Source organism: Staurois parvus, unplaced genomic scaffold (genome assembly GCF_062004578.1).
Source record: "Staurois parvus isolate SC_StPar_1 unplaced genomic scaffold, SC_StPar_1.0 ptg000198l, whole genome shotgun sequence".
In the NCBI taxonomy this organism is placed as follows: Eukaryota; Metazoa; Chordata; class Amphibia; order Anura; family Ranidae; genus Staurois; species Staurois parvus.
In genome coordinates, this window is record NW_028317994.1 from 13,443,366 (window position 1) to 13,463,287 (window position 19,922).

Here is a 19,922-nt window from a genome sequence, read left to right on the forward strand (position 1 = left end):
TGTCAAATCATCCAATGGTATCTGCAACACCCAGTGGTATAAGAATAAAGGATCTTGTGTCATGTAATATACTCCAAAAAGTATTTTACAGGTTAAGATGAAAATCCTATTATTCAGTACATCTCTGTAATAAATGTACATTTCTTCATGTTTTTCCAATTTAAAAACACTGCAAATACAGAAAAATACCTGTTGATTTAGCCAAATTACAGTAGGTTTCTAATTTCCTGTAGTGAACTGTTATGCACAGAAATCCCAAACAGAGTTGTCAACCCTGTCTAGTTGTCCCATTTTGGACTTTTAAATAGACAGAGAACATGGGAGTATGTAAATGTGTTACAGAGATTAACTACATTTTGTATTTTTCTTTTTTGCCCAGACATACATTTTTAACTATTTTATAACCAACCAATTCATGTAACAACAATTGTGCTTGCTCTAGCCTCGTTTGGCTTCACATTCTATTTTCTGCAGCTGCATCTAAAGCTTATAGCACCTTCTCAGTGTTTTTCCTTGTCATGCTATTCCTGACTTATCTTTTTTCTTTGTCAGCTCCAAACATTATGTAAGATGTGACATGTCCTCTGCAGGAGGGCTCTTTCACAAGACTGCACTTTAATTAGAAATGTAGCCATGTTTACCATATATGTGTGAGTAATGGCACTGTTCACACCAGTGGCAGCACACTGCTGTAGTTAAATGTATACTCCCCATGTTCAACTGACCTTTGGCTTCCTCACAGATCCAGAGACTCCTGTTATGTTGCTAACTGTGGCATACTAAACATTAACATACAACTCTGATGTGGCTGTAAACACTCTATATACATTCATTTTATCCTAATCAATTACCAAGTTAGTTATTTTACTATGGATAAATGATCCCATAAACAGAGGAAGAATCTTGAGTCTTGTTTTTTTCTTTTTCCTTTATAGACAAGAACCTTTAGACTATTGAGATCAATAACAGCTGCATGTCTTGCTGTGGCCTTAAAGTGGTATTACTATCAAAATCAAATATGTATTATATTGCAGCTTACCAGTTCTAAGATGTGATGGCTACATTAGTTTTCTTTTTTAGACTGTATTTCTTTTATTTTCACCTTGTGATCTAGCCGGTAAGTCTGTTGTTTTTCAAAAGAACAAGCTCTCTTGCAGAAGTAGCAGTCACAGGGATGAGACAAACCATTTGTCACTGTCGGGGTTGCTTACAATGATCAGCTCTTATTTATGTAAAAATTTTATCCTAAAAGAAAAAAAAACTGTTGCTGTAACTGCTTTTAAAGTGTGAGCTAGAGTTCACTGTTTTAGTGTATCTAAATCTGCAAGTCTGTCTAACACTCCCCTCCCCCCAGACAATGCTGCTGTGCCCCTGTGTTTATTCCTCCAGAGTGGAGGCACTCTAATACAGGAGGTGTGTTGCTGGCCAGATCACCAGGTGAAATCAGAGGGGGAAAAGACTAAAAAAAAACAATGCAGCCACCACATATATTGATTGGTAAGCTGCAATATATTACATTTTTGGTTTTAAGTTTAATACTGCTTTAATTATACAGTTGCACCTAGTTAGGCTTAAATATAAAAGAATTTCCAGTTTTCCGTGTTGTCTATTATGAAAGGCATCCTTAATAAAAAGGTCTGAGAAGAGGTACTTATTCTCAATTTAAAAATCAGGTAGTACATTCTTCTTATGTTGGTCTTTTGATCGATAGGAAACACTCAAAGCCTTGGGACCTTCCTTTTTACTTCACTGTCTGGTCAGTGCTGGGCAGTTGGCCCACAGGCACTATCTTCTGGTCTCATCTTGTCTTGATTAGGAAACAAGAATAGAAGTTAGTTAAAAATATCTCTATGTCATCTGTCACTGGTTTCCTAAAGGAAACTATTATTATTTCTTTGTCCGATGAGATTGCAGCATGCTATGCCCAAAACTTGCACGTTGTGCAGCAGGTATTATCCTCAAAACTCGTCATGCCAGCACTGGGATCCGCTGCAACAATCAGCTGATGCTGATGGGCCTTGTATGCAGGGTACTTTGTTTTCTATCAAAGTTGTACAAGAGATAACAAGTGTTTATTGCCTTCAGGGAGGTCACAGATGCACGAATATTGTAAATGATGCTTGAATCACTAGCACCAATTGCAAATAAAATGTTGCGTTGTCTATTTTCATCCTTACTAGCAACATTTCAGATCTCTGTATATTTTATCTCATCATTGCAGACACTAATTTAGTAATTAAATGTAGATAAGAAATAAAATGAGCAAACCCATCCAAATTTAAAAATACAGATAGATGTATGGCCTTCCCAAATGTCCTGTGCTGTTTAAACTGTTTTGTAAGATTGTTGTGAGCAGAGCCTGTGTTTACATATCGGTGTAAAATTTTAATATTCACAATGTGACATAGATAAAGTAGAATGATAGAGCTTTTAAAAAGTGCCGAAACAAGGAATATAATCATATTTTTATGCTGTCTTTCTTCTCTCTATTTTAATCTACAGAATCTATTGGTAAGTGCTTAGTCTTCCAACGCACTAAACTCCTCCACCAGCCTCCATGCTTAGACAAGCCCTAGTATTTATAATACTGTTAAAATGCATGGCATGCATTTTACAACGTTCAGCCAGTGTAGTCACAAGACCTTTGTAGTGTTGCGCACACCTTCACAAAAGTATTGTTGTTGTAGCAAGCTTATCCAACACCTTTCTTCAAGGAATTGTCCTTTAGCTCCACTTATCCTAAAATAGATGTTGTTCCTTGACCTGTACCACAGTGTTTGTTACCCAGTCGTCCTTCACACAATTATTAGCTAAATATGAAAACAAAAGTCCTGTAAATAGTACCAACCACTATGAAAATGTATTTTCAGGATTAAAAATATACTATGAAGCCCCCTAGTAGTCTATTTTTATGTACTACTTGAAGAAGCTTAGTGCCGCTTTGGGTCCTTTGCTTTTTGTGGTACAGTGCTATAGGCACTTAGTATATTCCTGTTTTCCTTTCTATTCTGTAAATCTAATTTAACGCTTCTTCCAAAACATTAGCCTCCTTCTTCTGGTACTAATGATTCTTCTTTCTAATCTTATTTGCATTCATATTATCCACCCAGGTGGTACACCAATAAGAGGTAAGACTGCTGAACTAAGAGTCGCAGAATGATCTTATTCACTCTTTTTTTGTCTTTCCATTATTCCTGTATCAGTTATTTATCATTAAAAACAATGTAGTTTTATTATATTTTATTTTATCACTGGTTCATGTGTCTTTTTCATCAGTTATGTTTTCATTTAATATAATAATTTTAAGTTGTGATATGCTTCAAAGAAAGCATATCAAGGTCCTTTGGCCAAAGCCCAGTCACAGCTTTCCATTTGTCCCTCTTTTTTCTTCTTCTTTTTTCTTTTTTTTTTTTTTTTTTTTTTTTCTTTTTTTGTCCGACTGATTGGAGAGGAAAGAAATAATTTTTTTCTTCCTTAGCTGTTCATGTTCTGGACCTAAGCCACTTGGTCTGGGGAACAGTTGGAGACATGCAGAAGGCAACCAGGAATAACGTCTTTTTGATCTTGTAATAAAGAGATGTTTTTGATTTTGGTCTTGTATTGTTCTTCTATTTTTTCTTTTTTTCTTTTTTTTCTTGTAGCTAAATAAAAAAAACAAAAGTTGACATATCTTCTTGCAATTTCACATTATTGTTTTTCCCTTTCACTTAAATTTTCTTGAATTTCTTCACTGACTTTTTGGATCATCGATTCTCCAGGTGGTGGAAACCCCAGGTTTACAACACTGTATCTTACAAAAATGTTTGCAGTACTGTTTTTTTCAATATGTTAAAGCAATGTTTTACAACTCTTCTTGTTTCCTTTTTTTTTTTTTCTTGGGTTTTGTGACACCACACTGCTAATCCCACCTGTGGATTTTGATGGGTGTCTTAGGGGGCCTACTGAGGACCTCAAGCAGTGATTGGTTGGTTTCTTCTGGTCTTGGCAGTAGCCAATATTTTCTATATTTTATTTTCTAACTCTTTGTTTTCCAGCTAACATTCTTACATTGTAAGTGGTACTGAACTGATTCTCTTTAGAGTCTGCATGTCTTAAGGGAGTTTTGTTTCTTGAAGTATGTATCTTTTTACTGATACTGTCATTTATTAAATCTTTTTTTTTTTCTTTTATGAAAAGCAGCATTTTTGATCTTGCTGCACATTTTTTGGTTTCCCGAAAAATAAAACTTTCTTAACGATCTATCCCTATTTGATGAATTTGACACTTCTTAAATTTATCCCCGTTTGATTAAATGCACCTATTTTATACGAACACATTTAATTAAATTGTGTTGACAAAACATAGAATATATTTTTATTTCAAAGCCATACTTTCTTGAAGCAGTTTCACTCATTTCCATTTTAATTAAAAGTTAACAACATGTGAATAAATGCCTGTTTTATATGTACTTTTTAGTTTAAAATAACAGTTGATAAACCAAAATGTTAATTTTACCATTGCATTGCTTTTTGTGTGTAATCCTTAGCAAGAAGCGGCGTTGGTTGGAGCTTCATGGTTTTCTGTGTTGGTAATGTCTGACAGGAGATAAGTGTCATTGTTTTCTGACTTTGTTCTTGGCTGTGTATTTTATATCTGAACAGGTGCACTTCAAATTGAGCAGAGCGAAGAATCTGACCAGGGCAAATATGAGTGTGTTGCGACCAACGGTGCTGGGACGCGCTATTCTGCCCCTGCAAATCTATATGTAAGAGGTAGGAATGACAAACCCTTGGTGTCCTCATTCTGCAGACACAAGGGCTTTTATTTTCAGGATATTCACAGTCACTTTTATGGCAATAGAAAAGTGAAGACAAATCAGTGAATATTCACGAAAAAATGTATAGGTCAATACCAGTGGGTTGTAAGTATATTTATACCATAACTAATATTATCTGCCTTTATATGTGTGTCTTGCTTTGCTTTTTGGGGTTTTTCTATAGTTATTTTATGTATTTACAACATAATTTATTATTAATCTCAAATTAATAGCATTTGTGCTGATGTTCTACTGGGTTGGAGTTTTAAAGCATCATGACGGATTCAAATGTTCACTTCAGTGTGTAGTGAGATAACCTTCTAACCTCAAAGAGCCTTAAAGAGCATAACTGTATATTCATCACTCCTATTTTACTACTCTTCTTTCTTCTTTGTATTTTTTTTTATTAATTAACATACTCGATGATAGTAGTGATCCCTTATACTACAGTAATGAACTGACTTGCATCAAAATATACTGGTAACTCACATGATTGATACAACTTAATTCAGATAGCATTTTACCATAATACTATTAATTATTACAAAGAAAAAGCAAATTTGCTGTATTCATTATGGGTGAGGATTTTGTCCAGACCAAAAGCAATAAAGCATGTCCTTAATGTAAGTGTATGCAAATGACTACCCAAAGGTTAACCCGTGTCAGCTCATTGCTGTAGTGATAGCAATTTTAGGAACATAACTAGGTGACATAGTCATATGCTATTACTATTTCCTTATTTTCATCCAAAATACAAGCAGATTTGATTCGCCACAGAGGACTCATAATGGAACACGTATGGAGTTTGAAAAAAATGGCTAGCTATATTGTGTCTAAACTGGAGTAATGCTATTTTATAGTATAGGGAGGTATAACAAGTAAAAGATGTTCAAATAGCAGTTGAAAGCCTTGATATGGCCTTTTTACTCTCTCTGTGTTTCCCTTGTTTTTCTCCTTTCCTCATTTCATTGTGTTCTGCATCAAACCCCTACATCCCTCAGAGCTGCGAGAAGGTTGGTGTGTTTTTTACTTTTTACCCACCTTACAAAAATAATAATTCAACAATAACAAAGAATACAAATGAAATGAATGTAGCTGCATTGTGTTTTTTTATTTTATATTTTTTTTACTTAGCGTTTGTTTTGGAAGTGCTTCTACGCTTGCTGTTATCTAATTCTGATGCATGCGAGAATGATCTTGAGTGCATGGCAACCTTTCATACAGTAGTATTTCTGATATCAGTTTATTTAATGCCTGTTTAGACTGCTGCTTTGCCATACACAGTAATGATATACTGCATATTAGATAGGCATGGTAACGTGCTGTGTAATCCTAAGGGCCGCTTTTTACCTAAATAGTGTATTTGCATGTGTAGTTACTGCTTGTCTTGTGTCAGTGTAATGTGCTTGCTCTCTCTCCCCACACTCCTGCCTGCAACACCTTCACAAGATCATCATATATTTACCTTCTTCAATGATTCAATTAAATATAGGCAAGTTTTCTTTTTAGACCCACAGTTGCTTGCCTGCCCTTATAAACTTAATCCCTTGACCAGCTGGAGTTGGTGTTATTGGCTGTAAACAAAGGTTTATTTAATAAACTAGCATGCAGGGCTATAGCTTGAAAATCTACAATCATTTGAATATTTTAGGGGTTTTCTTCGAAATTAGGCATCTGCATCCCAGATTTTTCTCCCTCTCTGCCTTCATCCCTTCTTGGATTATTTTATAGGAACAAATCTGTTTTGCAGTGATCAAACATGAATAATAATAGCAGTGATGGCCATAATTAAAGAAAAGATGTAATTGAAAACAGTTGAATATGAAAGTGCTATAGATCCATGTATTTTTGATACAGACACATGCCAAGTGTAGTTAAACAATCCTGAATGCATGCAAATGTGCCATTGATCCAACATATTGGACCTAATCACACCTTTGCTTTCTTTAATTTACCTTGCATTTTTCTGATTAAAGATATTCTGTGATTAGTTAAATACTGTATGTGTTAACACACATTTGATATTAAATAACCATTTTATCTAACTAAATTTTCCATTAACCTGCCAGCCATGAACTGAAATGCCAAAGACACTCAACCTCTGCTGTCATATTAAAAGTAATGTTTAAATGTTTAGCTGGGCAGTGATTGATCATAACTAGTCTTGATCTGCCATTAACCTTATGGGATATGCTCTCCAAATTATGAAATATTTTTTGGACAACTTAATTGATTAATATATTTTATTATTTATATTAAATAAATACAAATGTATCCAAATTACCATCATTTTATTGAGTGAAACTTTATCCATACATCTAAATATCCAGCTGAATTTTTGAAGCAGGAATATATGTCTCTTTTCGTGTACTGGTGTAGGTCCTGCAGATGCTTGCTATAACTACTTTTAACCTTTAGTTATCATCATACATTATGCCTTGGACGCCTGTCTTATTAGTAATCCAACATTCCAGTAGATGCCTGTTTTTTTAGCAATCCAACGTTCCGGTAGATGATCCTTATCCTATAAGATTTGGATGTAACTAAACTACGAATGTTACCCTGCCATACTCCTCTTTTCAATGCACTCACAATCATAGTGTCTAGAGATGAGCGAGTACCCAAAAACGTACTTCTCTGTCATTTTGACCAATCAACGCTCTTTATTCTTCTTTCTGGGTTTGCTTCTACCGATATGGCTGTACTTAATACTGCTACATAGTCTACTTTTTAACTATTTCTATTCAGGTTTTAGATTTAAAGTGTTTTGTTTTCCCCAAAGATACCAGCCTACATTACCAGGCATGTAGCGGAGTCTCCTCTGAAAACATTAAAATGGATAGGTCTCCCTCTTCATACATTGATCCAGAGCAGCTGAACAAAAAGACTGGTTCATCCCAGAGGGTAGCTGCGTGCCCACATCCTCTTATCAGCAGGGAAACCAGTCCATATGCCTGGAGTGCAAAGTTGGAATCTTTTTGGAGAAATAATCCACTCGGGTTGATTTACTAAATGAGTAGAAGCAGATCTTAGCATGATGGACGTTCACTTTGAAAGTGAATGTTCACTTATCTTTGTAAGTAAGGCGAAGATGTATTCATTTTGAATAACCAATCATGTGCAAGAGAAAAAAAAACAGACTTTCTAATTGTGCAGTGCAGAACACAGGATCATTAGTCTTAAGATGTGGGCTATATGCAGCTGCCTTCAGGTGACTGAACACTGGCAAAAATAGAAAGCTGTAGTGTAATTCCCTGTATTACACCTACCATTCCCAGTTAGCCTCAGGTTTGTGCTAATTGCCCTAGCCTTAGACCAAGAGCACCAGTAAAAATTAAACATTTTGCATGGCACAGTGATCCCTATGACTTTTCCAGGTGCATCAGTAGCCTAAAGTGCTTGCCACAGGTGGCCTTCTCCTCTCTCACATCAGCAGAAAAGCCTTCTGGGACACCTTTTGCACTGCACATGGCAGATCACAAGCGCAAGGGAAAAGGGGTCAGCTGGCCTCAGTAGCTCAGACTCAGTACACAGTTCGAAAGTTGGTGGTAGTCTATTTCCATGGGGTTGTATTACCCTCTTTTCTGATACATAAATATGTATATGTGGCCAACCACCATGAATTCCAGTTATTACAGTCTACACTTCAATGGATCGCCCATGTGTCACATGCATAACACACTGTGAACCATTTGTAATGTACAGCGCTGTGCGAACTGTTGGCACTTTATAAATACTGTATAATAATAATATGTGCTCCCCTCCTGGGCTGGACTTCAATCAATAATCAAGGTCAAATGCACCAATCACAGGCATCGAAACATGGACTGGAGCTTCTGTTGGACCTCCTTCTCTTCATGTGGCATGTACCCATGCAAAAGAAATAAAACCAATAGTGCTTTCTATACATTTTAAAAACAATTTAATAAAATCTAAATCGGGACATTCACAAATGTGCCATGTTCTTCGCATAGTATAAAAGTAAACCACCTTCTCACTGCAATGTCTCCACACTGCCCGGTCAAGTCAGCACATTTGATGCCACTATCATCAGGCAATGTGGAGACCCTGTGGTGAAAAGCCAGTTCCTTTGAAGTGAAGACTGTGATGTCTGCAATTCAGCGGGGGTTGGCCACATATACATACTTATGGAATTTTTGTTTCAATATTTAGGACTCATTTATTTAAGAGACACTGTTTAGTTGGGCTGCAGTCAACTCACTTTTAGAGCTAGTCCTATATTGTAACTGGCCTCAGCAATATCCTATTGAGGGCAGTTTCCTGAAAAAAAGAATGGTCCCTGTAGTTGTTGCTTCCATAACAGTTTGTCGGATCTTTGCTGTTTGAACCAAGACCCTAGCTTCTAACAGATCCTTCTGTACACCAAAAATTTGATCTTTTACCAATGAACTTATGCTACTGCATGAACGCCTTGACAGATACACTCATATATTCAGGATGAACCTTCTCTCTGTCCATATGCAGATAAATCTTTGGCTCAAATGCTGGTCAGCTCCATGAGACCCTAATCTGGTTCTTTAGGCCCTTCAGAAGCCGCCCTTCTAACCCTTATTTGGCTTTGCTCACAAGGTTGCCTTCTTCGTTGCTGTCACCTCTGAGCAGAAGATCTCTGGGTTAATAGGTGTTATCTTGTCAAGAGCTTTTTCTAGTGTTATACGAAGACCAGGTAGTTTTGAGGCTGAACACCTCTTTCTTTCCTCAGGTGGTTTCCTCCTTTTGCCTTACTCAGGACATTGTTCTGCCTTACTTATGTTCTGCTTTGAAACATCCTAAGGAAATTCCTCTTCGTTGTCTTGATGTGGTACTTGCTGTGAGAGTCTACCTCTCAGCCACAACCTCTTGTAGACAATCAGATTCCCTCTTTTGCCTTCCTGCTTTTCGCTGCACCATTGCTAGGTTGATTGGAAAAGCCACCATTTGAGAATAGGGTTCATTGGTATATCAGTATCAGACACCTGTTTCTCAGATTTGCAAGACTGACACTTGGTCTTCAGTTCACACATTTGATAAGTTTTACTGGGTGGGTGCTCAGGTCTCTTTTGATGCTAGTTTCAGGTATAAGGTACTATAAGCTGCTGTCTCTTGTTGTCTGTCAAGCCTTTCTTCACCTGTGTGTTAAAGCGGAGTTCCACTCACTGAGACTTTTAAAAAACAGTCACTTACCTGTCCCTCGGTCCTGCGTTTCGCGGGCTGTCCTGGATTCCAGGAGCCCGGCATCTTAAGTGTAACGCTGCGCTTTGTGAATGGTCCTGTACTCTTCTATGACCTTTCACGTGTCCCAAAAGACTACAGGGAGGGAGGACACCTTCCGCTAGGCGATCGGACCGGAAGTGGGTGCGGGTACCTGTCAAATTCGGGTACCCTCCTCCGAAAGGTGCCAGTCCTTAATGGGGAGCGGGGGAGCAGTCCTTAAAGCGGAACTTCCCCTTTTGGGTGGAGCTCCACTTTAAATGGGCCTGTTGGCATTGTTTGCTGTGTTGCCCAACCATCAATTGGATTGCTTTGACATCCCATAGTTTAAAATTAAAGATCACGTGGTCTTGTGCTATACAACTAGGAAAATATAAATTTTTTACTTACCATTAAAATCTGTTTCCTAGAGTACTTTACAGGACACGTGTCTCTCCCCTCTGTTCCTATGATTTCATTATTGCTTTCTACAAAACTGAGGCTATCTGGGAGTGTGTGGTATTTTATAAGGGATTTTCCTACAGCTTTCTATTTTTCCTGTGTTCGGTCACCTGAAGGTAGCTGCATCCCATGATTTAGACTGATTATGTGTCCTGTATTGTACTCCAGGAAACAAATTTTATTTGTAAGTCAAAAATCCTATTTTTTCTTGCACATAATCGAATAATTGAAGTGAACATAGCCTCACCTAATTTACTAAGAAATATAGATTTTAGAAATTGAACATGCTCTTTTCCTTTAATAAATCAACTTTACGAAAACTCTGGAAGAGGAAGTTAAAAACAAGCTGGCAGTTTGAATATAATCAGATTAGTGGTGATTTGGATGATATTTACAAATCTCCATGGTGCATGCTGAATGTCAAATTTAGCAAATTGATTCGCTCATGTCTAATAGTTACATGTTAACAACTTAACAAACTAATCTAATACTGCCCCTCTTGTGTTACCCTCTCTTTCTCTAAAACCCAACTCTTGTCCTAGTCAGTGTTTTAGCTGTGTATTAAAGTACCACATATATCTCTTTAAAAATTTTCCAGAAAAGGAATAAAGGATTTATTTAGAAATAGATGCTCCCAAAGCATGGTTGCCTAGACCTCAGTCATTTGCTTGCATGCATGACTAAGTCCAGTCCAGAACTGGCTTTGCCTTGTTGATACGTAATGATCAGTCTTTCTGTATAAATTGATTTGTGTTTTAGTGTTAGTGTTAGGCCTGTAGGCTGCATCCAGTTTTGAGCCTGAAAGTGAGATAACCAAAACTTTCAGCACTGAGTCAGGGCTGCGATGTGACAATGTGGCCGATCACATTATTTCACATCGGCTGGAAGCAACTCAGCACTCGAGTCTATGGAATACAAGCATGCTGGCAATCCTCCAGTTTTTTTATTGAATATATATGTATATGTATATATACATATGTATTTGCATGGTGTCTGTGTATTGTACAGTAGTTGGTAAATTGTTGGGGCCTGACAGGTGCAAGTAAATGTGTTTAAATGTCTTGAATTCAGTATATTGTAAAATGTTTTTCTTTTAGAAGAGTCAATGTGTATATACTTGCTATATACATTATGTGATATAAACCTTGAGCTTCAAATATGTCTCTGTGATGTGCATGTCATAATGCTGAAGATTTATATACAATGTTGGATATGTTGTCACGTATTTCTTCTTTTTATTTTGCTCAGTTCGTCGAATTGCTCCAAGGTTTTCTATTCCACCCACCAATCACGAGATCATGCCTGGTGGAAGTGTCAATATAACTTGCGTTGCAGTAGGGTCACCTATGCCATATGTGAAATGGATGCTGGGTGCAGAAGATCTCACACCTGAGGATGATATGCCAATTGGAAGGAATGTACTTGAGCTTACTGATGTCAGACAGTCAGCTAATTATACATGTGTGGCAATGTCAACTCTTGGTGTTATAGAAGCAATAGCACAGATAACTGTTAAAGGTAATTTATTTTTGTATATGTAAATTTGTAGATACAGTTAGCACTCTGCTTACATTCTAGCAGGGTTTAACACCTTAAGGGTCCTTGCACAGTAGGTGGCTGAATGAATTGCCATAACCTCTGGCAGAAAAAGCAGCCTAAACATTCTCATAGGGGCTCACTTTGCACAAGAGTTTATGGGCATTTGCTTTTATAAGCGTTTTTCCCAAAATATTATCCTGTTTTTTGACATGTTTAGCTGCATTTATTCTTGTCCAACGTTTTTTCTGCCCAAAAGCTCCTCTCAAAAACGTGATTCTGATTTTTTTTTTTCTGCCTGAAAACGCTTCTCTGCAAATATGCCTGTAGACTCCCAAATGTGCATTGGCGACTAGACTAACATAGAGCTGCCTATATAAGCCGAAGAAAAAAAACACCAGAAACCTGTAAAAGCAACATTGATTTGCCCAGTATTCATGGACCCTAAATGGAAAAAAACCCCATATGTCAGTACTCCATTCCCACTTTCTAAGCAGCACTGCATTTTTTGTTGCACTTACAATTGTCTGCTTTAAGCAGACTAAAGGTAACTTTTCAGATATCACACTGTCATATTAGAGGGGGGAAAGCACAGTACCATGAGACATCTGGTTTATTCTTAAAAGACATTGCAAGTCTTTCAGAAGTAATTTGGAAATCTACTTGCAAGATCAATCTTGGATTCACTTTTTCATTGACATAGAAAGCCACTTTAACCGTAAACATAAAGAGGAGAATTTATCAATGTACTGTGTTTGCACCAAAATGCTTGTGAAGGAAACACTGTCTGTCCGGCAGTAACCTATTAATCATGCTTATGCATGATATTTAATGTGCAGGTGTGATGGCTGAACCAGAAAGTGAAATGTCACTACTTGCACAGTTTCCGAGCTTGGTGTGCTGTGTAACTGTTTGTAACATCAGCTACATTGTGCAGTATACAGGACTGTATTCCAGCAGTGGAGTGACAACTTCCTATTCCACTCCTGAGAAAAAATAAAATAGAGTCAGGTTGAGCATTGTTCAGTAATTCACAGAAAGCTTGTATTTTATGTATGGATACACAGCTTTCTCTGGTTGGCTGAGGTGGAGTTTGTGATGTCATCCTCTCGCCTATCCACCTCAGCCAATCTGAAGAAGCTTTGTATTCATTCATAGAATACAAAGCTTCCTGTGAATATCTGAACGGTTCTCAGCTTGACCGGGACTGGGGAAGAAAGTCCCTGTCCCACTGCCGCAATGCATCACTGTATACTGTATGTAGCTGAGGCTACAAACAGTTAATACAGCATTGATAGAAAATTTGGCCCAAACCTATTATTTAAAGGGACATTAAATGTGAAGTTAGGCTTTACCATAGTCATGCACGAAATCAAACACACTTTACTGTGCATAAACTGCACCATTCTCAATCTGATGGAGATTCTTGTGACTGAGCTACTCTCCACAGTTGCACATTTATTAGCATATTCCTCTATCATATTTCTTCCTTACCTTTGCATTTTCCAGGTCCACCTTATGGCAGTTTACTTTCTTCATTTAGTTGCACACATTTCTTCACTATTTGCCAGGGTTTCAATGTTTTCTAACAGAAATCTTCAAACAGCTCCATCACTTTGGACTTTTGTTAAAGGTCCAGTCATTCTTGCACTCCTGTTCTCCTCATTTCTTTGACTGCTCTGCCTGTTATAAAAGAAATGTCAAAGGGTAAGTCATGTTTGCTCCATTTTACTTTGCGTCAAACGTATCTTAGCAACTTGCACCTGTGTCAAGAATTTGACACAATGTGGGAGATTTACTAAAACTGGAGAGTGCAAAATCTGATGTGGCTCTGCAAAGAAATCATCTTCCAGGTTTTATGGTTGTAGCCTAATTGAACAAAGTGCAGTTAGAAGCTGAATGGCTAACATATACAGCTGCACCAGGTTTTGCATTTTCCAGTTTTAGTAAATTTTCCCCAGTTTGTGCAGATGTTTGCACCAAATTCATATGGCCTGGGACATTTGATCTGCACCATCATAATCAATCCCCAGTACATTTGCTTTAAATGTGCAGATAAATATGTTATGCCTTACAAACGAATGACTTATATTTGGATCAAAGACTCTAAGAAAAACTAAAATATACATGACTTTTGTATATCTCTTGATCTAAGGTGATCTAAGATGTAAAGATCTAAAACATAGCTGAAAAAAAATTTTGAGGTACTGTATATAAAATAAATTTAGTAACTATTTTAATAATCCCCATCTTATTCGCTCCTCTCCTCTGTTTAGTCACCAGTCCCAGGAAAGGAAAACCCTGTGCAAGCTCCAGCCTAACTCATCTGAGCTCACACAACTATATAGACCTTTTATAAGGCCCCATTTGACAGTGCTCTTCCATTTGGGAGGTGCCATGTCCCATAGTAGTGGGAAGTAAGTTGTATGCTTTGTTCCCAATGGCTGAATGAAACAGCATCGGGTGAAAGAAAAGTGAGTAAATGCTGCTGAACAGTAGAAAGATAAGTGAAGCTTTAACTTTTCCCTACATGAGTTTTTGTCCCACACTAATTGCATATGGGGATAAATAACTACAAATTTAGCTAAAATAATTATTTAAGCAGTGATAGTGAAGACATAGCTTATAAATAAAGTATAGTGTCTGATATTTATATTTTACTGTTATCATGCAAGGTTCTTTGTGCTATACCTAAAACTGTTGGAATAAACCTTAAGAATGCTCACCCCTCCAGCTGACCTTTTATAGAAAGGTATACATTCCTTCTTAAAATTGTAGGCGCTCCAAATACCAGTGCAGAAAAGAGCATTTAGCCAGAGAGCACTATTACTGTATGTAGAATAATGCTTACTATTAAATATTATGTATAGCCAAAACCTTTTTTGTTTGTTTAAAACTTTTTTTTTTTTTAGTTTAAACTCCTGTTAGTTTATTATTTGTTGACTATGTACATTTGGGAGATTTCCATTCACTTCCTGTCCCAGAAAAGCAATAGGACGTTAGAAGATATTTCCCAACAATGATTTCTTCTCTCACAGTTTTCAGTGGAACAGATGCACCCATTGCAATATCCCCCTTACCTCCTGTTCTGGGGACAGTTTGAAAATTTTGGATTTTTCTCTACTTTCATGTTAGATGACAATTGTCACTAGAACGAAAAGAGGGGTGAATTTTCAATGGGGCACAGAAAGCAATTTAAAGCTTGACAGAGGGTCTAGCCTTTCCCCACTTTATCCAATGCACACAAAAATGGTTTTGATTAGAGATACACTTAAAAAGTTTATATGTTTGCGTTGATCTGTATACTAATAGGGTTACTGCATTGTATTATCATTCCAAATATGCTGAAAGTGGAACTAGACTGCATCTGAGCACCACAAACGAAAAATGCTATTTAATTCATATTTGATGTAAACTCACCCTTCCATCCATGACTCCATGCTTTATTTTGCTGAGAAATCACTTTGAACCCCCCAGCATTTCTGGCCGTGGCCATCTTGAGTAAGGGCAGTTGATTCATGTGGCATTTACTTCCTGGAACACTTCTGCTCTTAGCTCAGGCACGCAATCAGGATGGTTTTCCTACCTGAGAAAACCCCTCCTCCCCTCCTGAAGACTCCTGGGGATGTATGACATCATTTGCTGAGTCCTGGAAATCAGGAAGTAACTGAAGAAATGTAAAAAAAAAATTTAAGCAAGTAAATATGATGTACATTCTTATCTATTTATTAATGCTAGCTGTATAAGGATTAAAAATAATCAATGTTGATTGAGAGTGTAAATTCTGCTTTAAGTGCAATAGTGCATTATTTAATCCTAGTGTCTTAATTTTATTTAAAGCCTTACCAAGGCCACCTGGAACTCCTGTGGTAACTGAAAGCACTGCTACAAGTATCACATTAACCTGGGATTCTGGAAATCCTGAACCAGTCACCTACTACATCATCCAGCATAAGCCGAAGAGTTCTGAAGAACCATATAAAGAAATTGATGGTGTAGCAACAACACGCTATAGTGTTGCAGGTCTTAGCCCATATTCAGAGTATGAGTTTAGAGTTGTTGCAGTCAATAACATTGGACGTGGCCCACCAAGTGAACCTGTCCTGACAAGGACTTCAGAACAAGCTCCATCCAGTGCTCCTCGGAATGTGCAGGCTCGTATGCTGAGCTCAACCACTATACTTGTTCAATGGGAAGAACCTGAAGAACCCAATGGACAGATACAGGGTTACAGAGTCTATTACACTATGGAGCCAACACAACACATAAATAGCTGGACTAAATACAATGTGGCTGACAGTCAAATTACTACAATAGGAAATCTGGTGCCTCAAAAAACATACTCAGTGAAGGTCCTAGCATTTACTTCAGTTGGAGATGGGCCACTTTCTAATGAAATACAAGTCATCACGCAGACAGGAGGTAGGTCCTACTGTATGTTACTGTTTATGTTATATTTACACTTTCCTATAGATCATTTGGAAATAGAAATTGATGTTTTATAAAGTAAAAGGTGTTATAAAGTAAAAATGGTGTAAGCTAAAAAAACCAGCAAAGCATTAGATGAGATTTCTCTCAAATTAAGGTAATTGAAGAGTATGTTTGAAAGAAAAAAAATACCATATGCATATTTATTGCTAAATACACCATGGGTTTCTTTACTAAAGCTAGTTCACACAGAATCTCGTGCACTTCTGCATGGAAGCCAATCAGCTTCCAGGTTTTGTTGCTAAAGCTTGATTAAACAAGCTGAGGTTAGATGCGGATTGGCTACAATGCACAGGTGCACGAGATTCTGAGTGAAACAACTTAAGTAAATCTCCTCCAGTGTGTTTTCGGTGGAACTTAAAGCAAAATTAACCATAATCTCAGGAACATTTTTTTGTACCCTATGTAGTGTAGTGTAGTTATGTAGTCCTAGTCATAACCATTACTGTTGTTGTTGGAAGGGACCATCATTTACAAAGTCCCTCACCGCTTTTCAGATTTGTAGAAATAGTACTTCTGACTATAGAAAAAAATGGCTTGTTTAGCTTGCATGGTCTCAGGCTACCCATGTTTATTGGACAATAAAACTAATAAGGTCACCCTTGTCTTCATCTCTTTTGTAAGCAAGCTTTATGTTAAATACACAACACTATGCAATGTAAAAAGTCTAGCGGTTTCACACTGCTGTCCCTTTATTTGTCAAGAAAAGTGGAAAGATATCACTGTACTTGTAGGGCTGGTTATCTTGCTTGTATTGTTATATTAAAATATTAATGTTGATGTAAATTCTACACCACAGAGAATCTCTACAGTCTCCTTGACTGCCAAGCATTCTGCTGACAAGGCCTATGTATTTAAACCACACTGGAAAAAATACCATTGTACCATATGCCCAGTTCACTTCTGGTCTGTTCAAATTGTTGTCTATCAAGCCCTGATGTAGGGAGCACTCTTGGACCTCAAAACACATTAGCTAATTTTTTAGTTGTATCCCTGACTTTTATCAATATAAAGTTGTATCTGGGCCTTTTAGCAGTGGTGTGGCGCTTCAGTCTATTTTTTTGTCCCTTTATTTGTAACTTAGTCTTTGTCCCCTCTTCCCTCACTAATTTTTTTAAATTTTTCTTTTTGCACTTTGCACCCTCCCTAGTTTATTTAATCAAAGGAATCAAGTATTAATCAGTAGGGTGGGAGAGATCACGATATGCTATGAAACATAGAAATAATTCTTTGAAGTCTGTATTTATGGGAAAATGCCTCTGCAATGTCGTATATATTTAAAGCAATACTAAACTTTAATTTTTTTAAAATAAAATAACAAACATGCTATACTTACCTACTATGTGTAATGGTTTTGCACAAAGCAGCCTGGATCCTCCTCTTCTCGAGTCCCCCACAGGCTCTCCTGGCTCCTCCTTTCTGTCGGGTGCCCCCATAGCAAGCAACTTGCTACGGGTGCACCCGCTGTTCTGTGTGTCCATTCACACACGGAGCAGCAGCTTTGCCCCCCCCCGCTCCTCACTCCACATTGGCTGACTGGCTGTGATTGACAGCAGTGGGAGCCAATAGCTCCCACTTGCTGTCTCAGCTAATGAGGAGGCAGAGACGCGGGATAGCTGAGGCTGTCGTGCACATTGCTTGATCTCTATGCGGCTCAGGTAAATATTGAGGGGGCTGGGGGCACCACAGTACACAAAAGGGTTTTTTTACCTTCATGCATAGAATGCCTAAAGGTAAAAATCCTTGAGCCTTTACAACCACTTTAATGTTTTATGGCTTTAATACATTTTGGGATTTTAAGTTATGCAAAAATAGTGTATTAGTTGGGACACCATTAAAGTCCCATGTTTTGGTAAAGTTTGATTTTGATATCCATGTAGCACCATTTTGCCTCTTAGCAACACCACCAACACAGGAGCATTTTTTGCTTCCAGTGACACCACCAACACAGGAGCATTTTTTTGCTTCCAGTGACACCACTGACACAGGAGCTTATTTTCCTTCCAGTGACACCACCAATTCAGGGGAATTTTTTCCTTCCAGTGACACTACCGACGCTGGGAAGTTTTTCCTTTCCAGTGACACCACTACCACAGGGATAATTTTTCCTTCCACTGACACTACCGAGGCAGTTTGCTAACTTCACCCTGGGCACTGGATGACATTTTCCTGCCACTGGCTCATAGTAGTGTAGCACTGACTAATATACAATATATATATTTGTTTTAATGCTTAAACTACTATACATTTTTCTGAACTATTTTTCAAACATATACTACAAATTTGACAACACTATACAATGACCATTATTCATTGTTCATCTCCATTGGAAAGGTATATGGTATTCATGTCTCCATCCTTTCCAAAAAATATATTTATTTCAAACAAAAAGTTCTGCTGAAACATATGTGCTTTTATATGTACTTAGTAGAAAATTGTAGTCCTAGACATGGATATGTTTCAACTCTTCAATAGTAACTGATCCATAGTGTCAGGAAAAAAAAGCATAATGTTACATAATAATTTCTAGTAAAGAAAACTATTAATGCCTATGTTTTTAAGAGGTAAAAAGACTTTTATTCTTTCAGTTCCCAGTCAGCCACTCAACTTCAAAGCTGAAGCAGAGTCAGAAACAAGTATATTATTATCCTGGACCCCCCCACGGTCAGACACGATATCCAGCTATGAGCTCTATTACAAAGAAGGAGATCAAGCAGAGGAGGTAATTTGTGGATTGTTAAGATGCAGATGCTTCTTTTTACTGAGATATGAAGTCTTATCAGGCTTATATACATTTTATCTTAATGTTGTACTGTAATTTATTATCATAACTACCTAACGTGTTCTAAGTGCAAACATAGATTCACAACCATAAGAAGAAATGCTGTAGCTAACTAGTCAGCAGAACAATAGGCTGTACTTTAAAGTGGTTCTACAGCCTTGGTGGTTTTTTCCATAATGCATTCTGTGCAATAAGGTAAAAAACACCCTACTAACTATTCTTAATAGATAGAATAGATACAGTACAGCAAGTGAGTGTTATCACTCTAGGACAGGAAGTGTGTTACTGGCAGGATCACCAGGTAAGAATAAAAGAAACACCTGCATATAAAAAATGAACGCAGCTTTTACAACTAAAAACTGGTAAGCTGCACTGAATTAAATATTTGGGGTTTAGATACACTGAATAAGTGCATAAAGCATTTCTTTCACAGGTAAAAGCAGCATTTATGTCTGCAGGCAGTTAATGCAAGGTGGTATCAAAAGGCTTAAAAACTAGTTTTGTAACACACCAACAGATGGCAGCACAAGGCTGCACACACATTCACAGGGAGCACCGACCTTCATAAGTCAGTGTGCCAAAAGACATCGGATACCTGTTTACGTCAAGTGCCATGCAACTGGTGCTATTCTGACCACATACTTTACCACGTCTGCTATCTCATCATGG

The 19,922-nt window shown here is 37.4% G+C and overlaps 1 protein-coding gene across 30 annotated transcripts in view; it reads left to right on the forward strand.

Annotated features, from left to right (window-relative positions):
- Positions 1-19,922, forward strand: part of PTPRD (protein tyrosine phosphatase receptor type D) — a 2,222,737-nt gene that overhangs the window by 1,997,816 nt on the left and 204,999 nt on the right. For 19 of the 30 annotated variants that reach the window (XM_089678099.1, XM_089678100.1, XM_089678098.1 and 16 more), the window contains 5 exons: positions 3,111-3,128; positions 4,641-4,751; positions 11,696-11,965; positions 15,824-16,405; positions 19,060-19,193. In XM_089678099.1, coding sequence (XP_089534225.1) covers positions 3,111-3,128; positions 4,641-4,751; positions 11,696-11,965; positions 15,824-16,405; positions 19,060-19,193 — 1,115 coding nt within the window. Of the gene's footprint in view, positions 1-3,110; positions 3,129-4,640; positions 4,752-5,652; positions 5,809-11,695; positions 11,966-15,823; positions 16,406-19,059; positions 19,194-19,922 lie in introns of those variants that run through there. The other 11 variants (XM_089678105.1, XM_089678107.1, XM_089678126.1 and 8 more) reach the window with 2 other exon arrangements.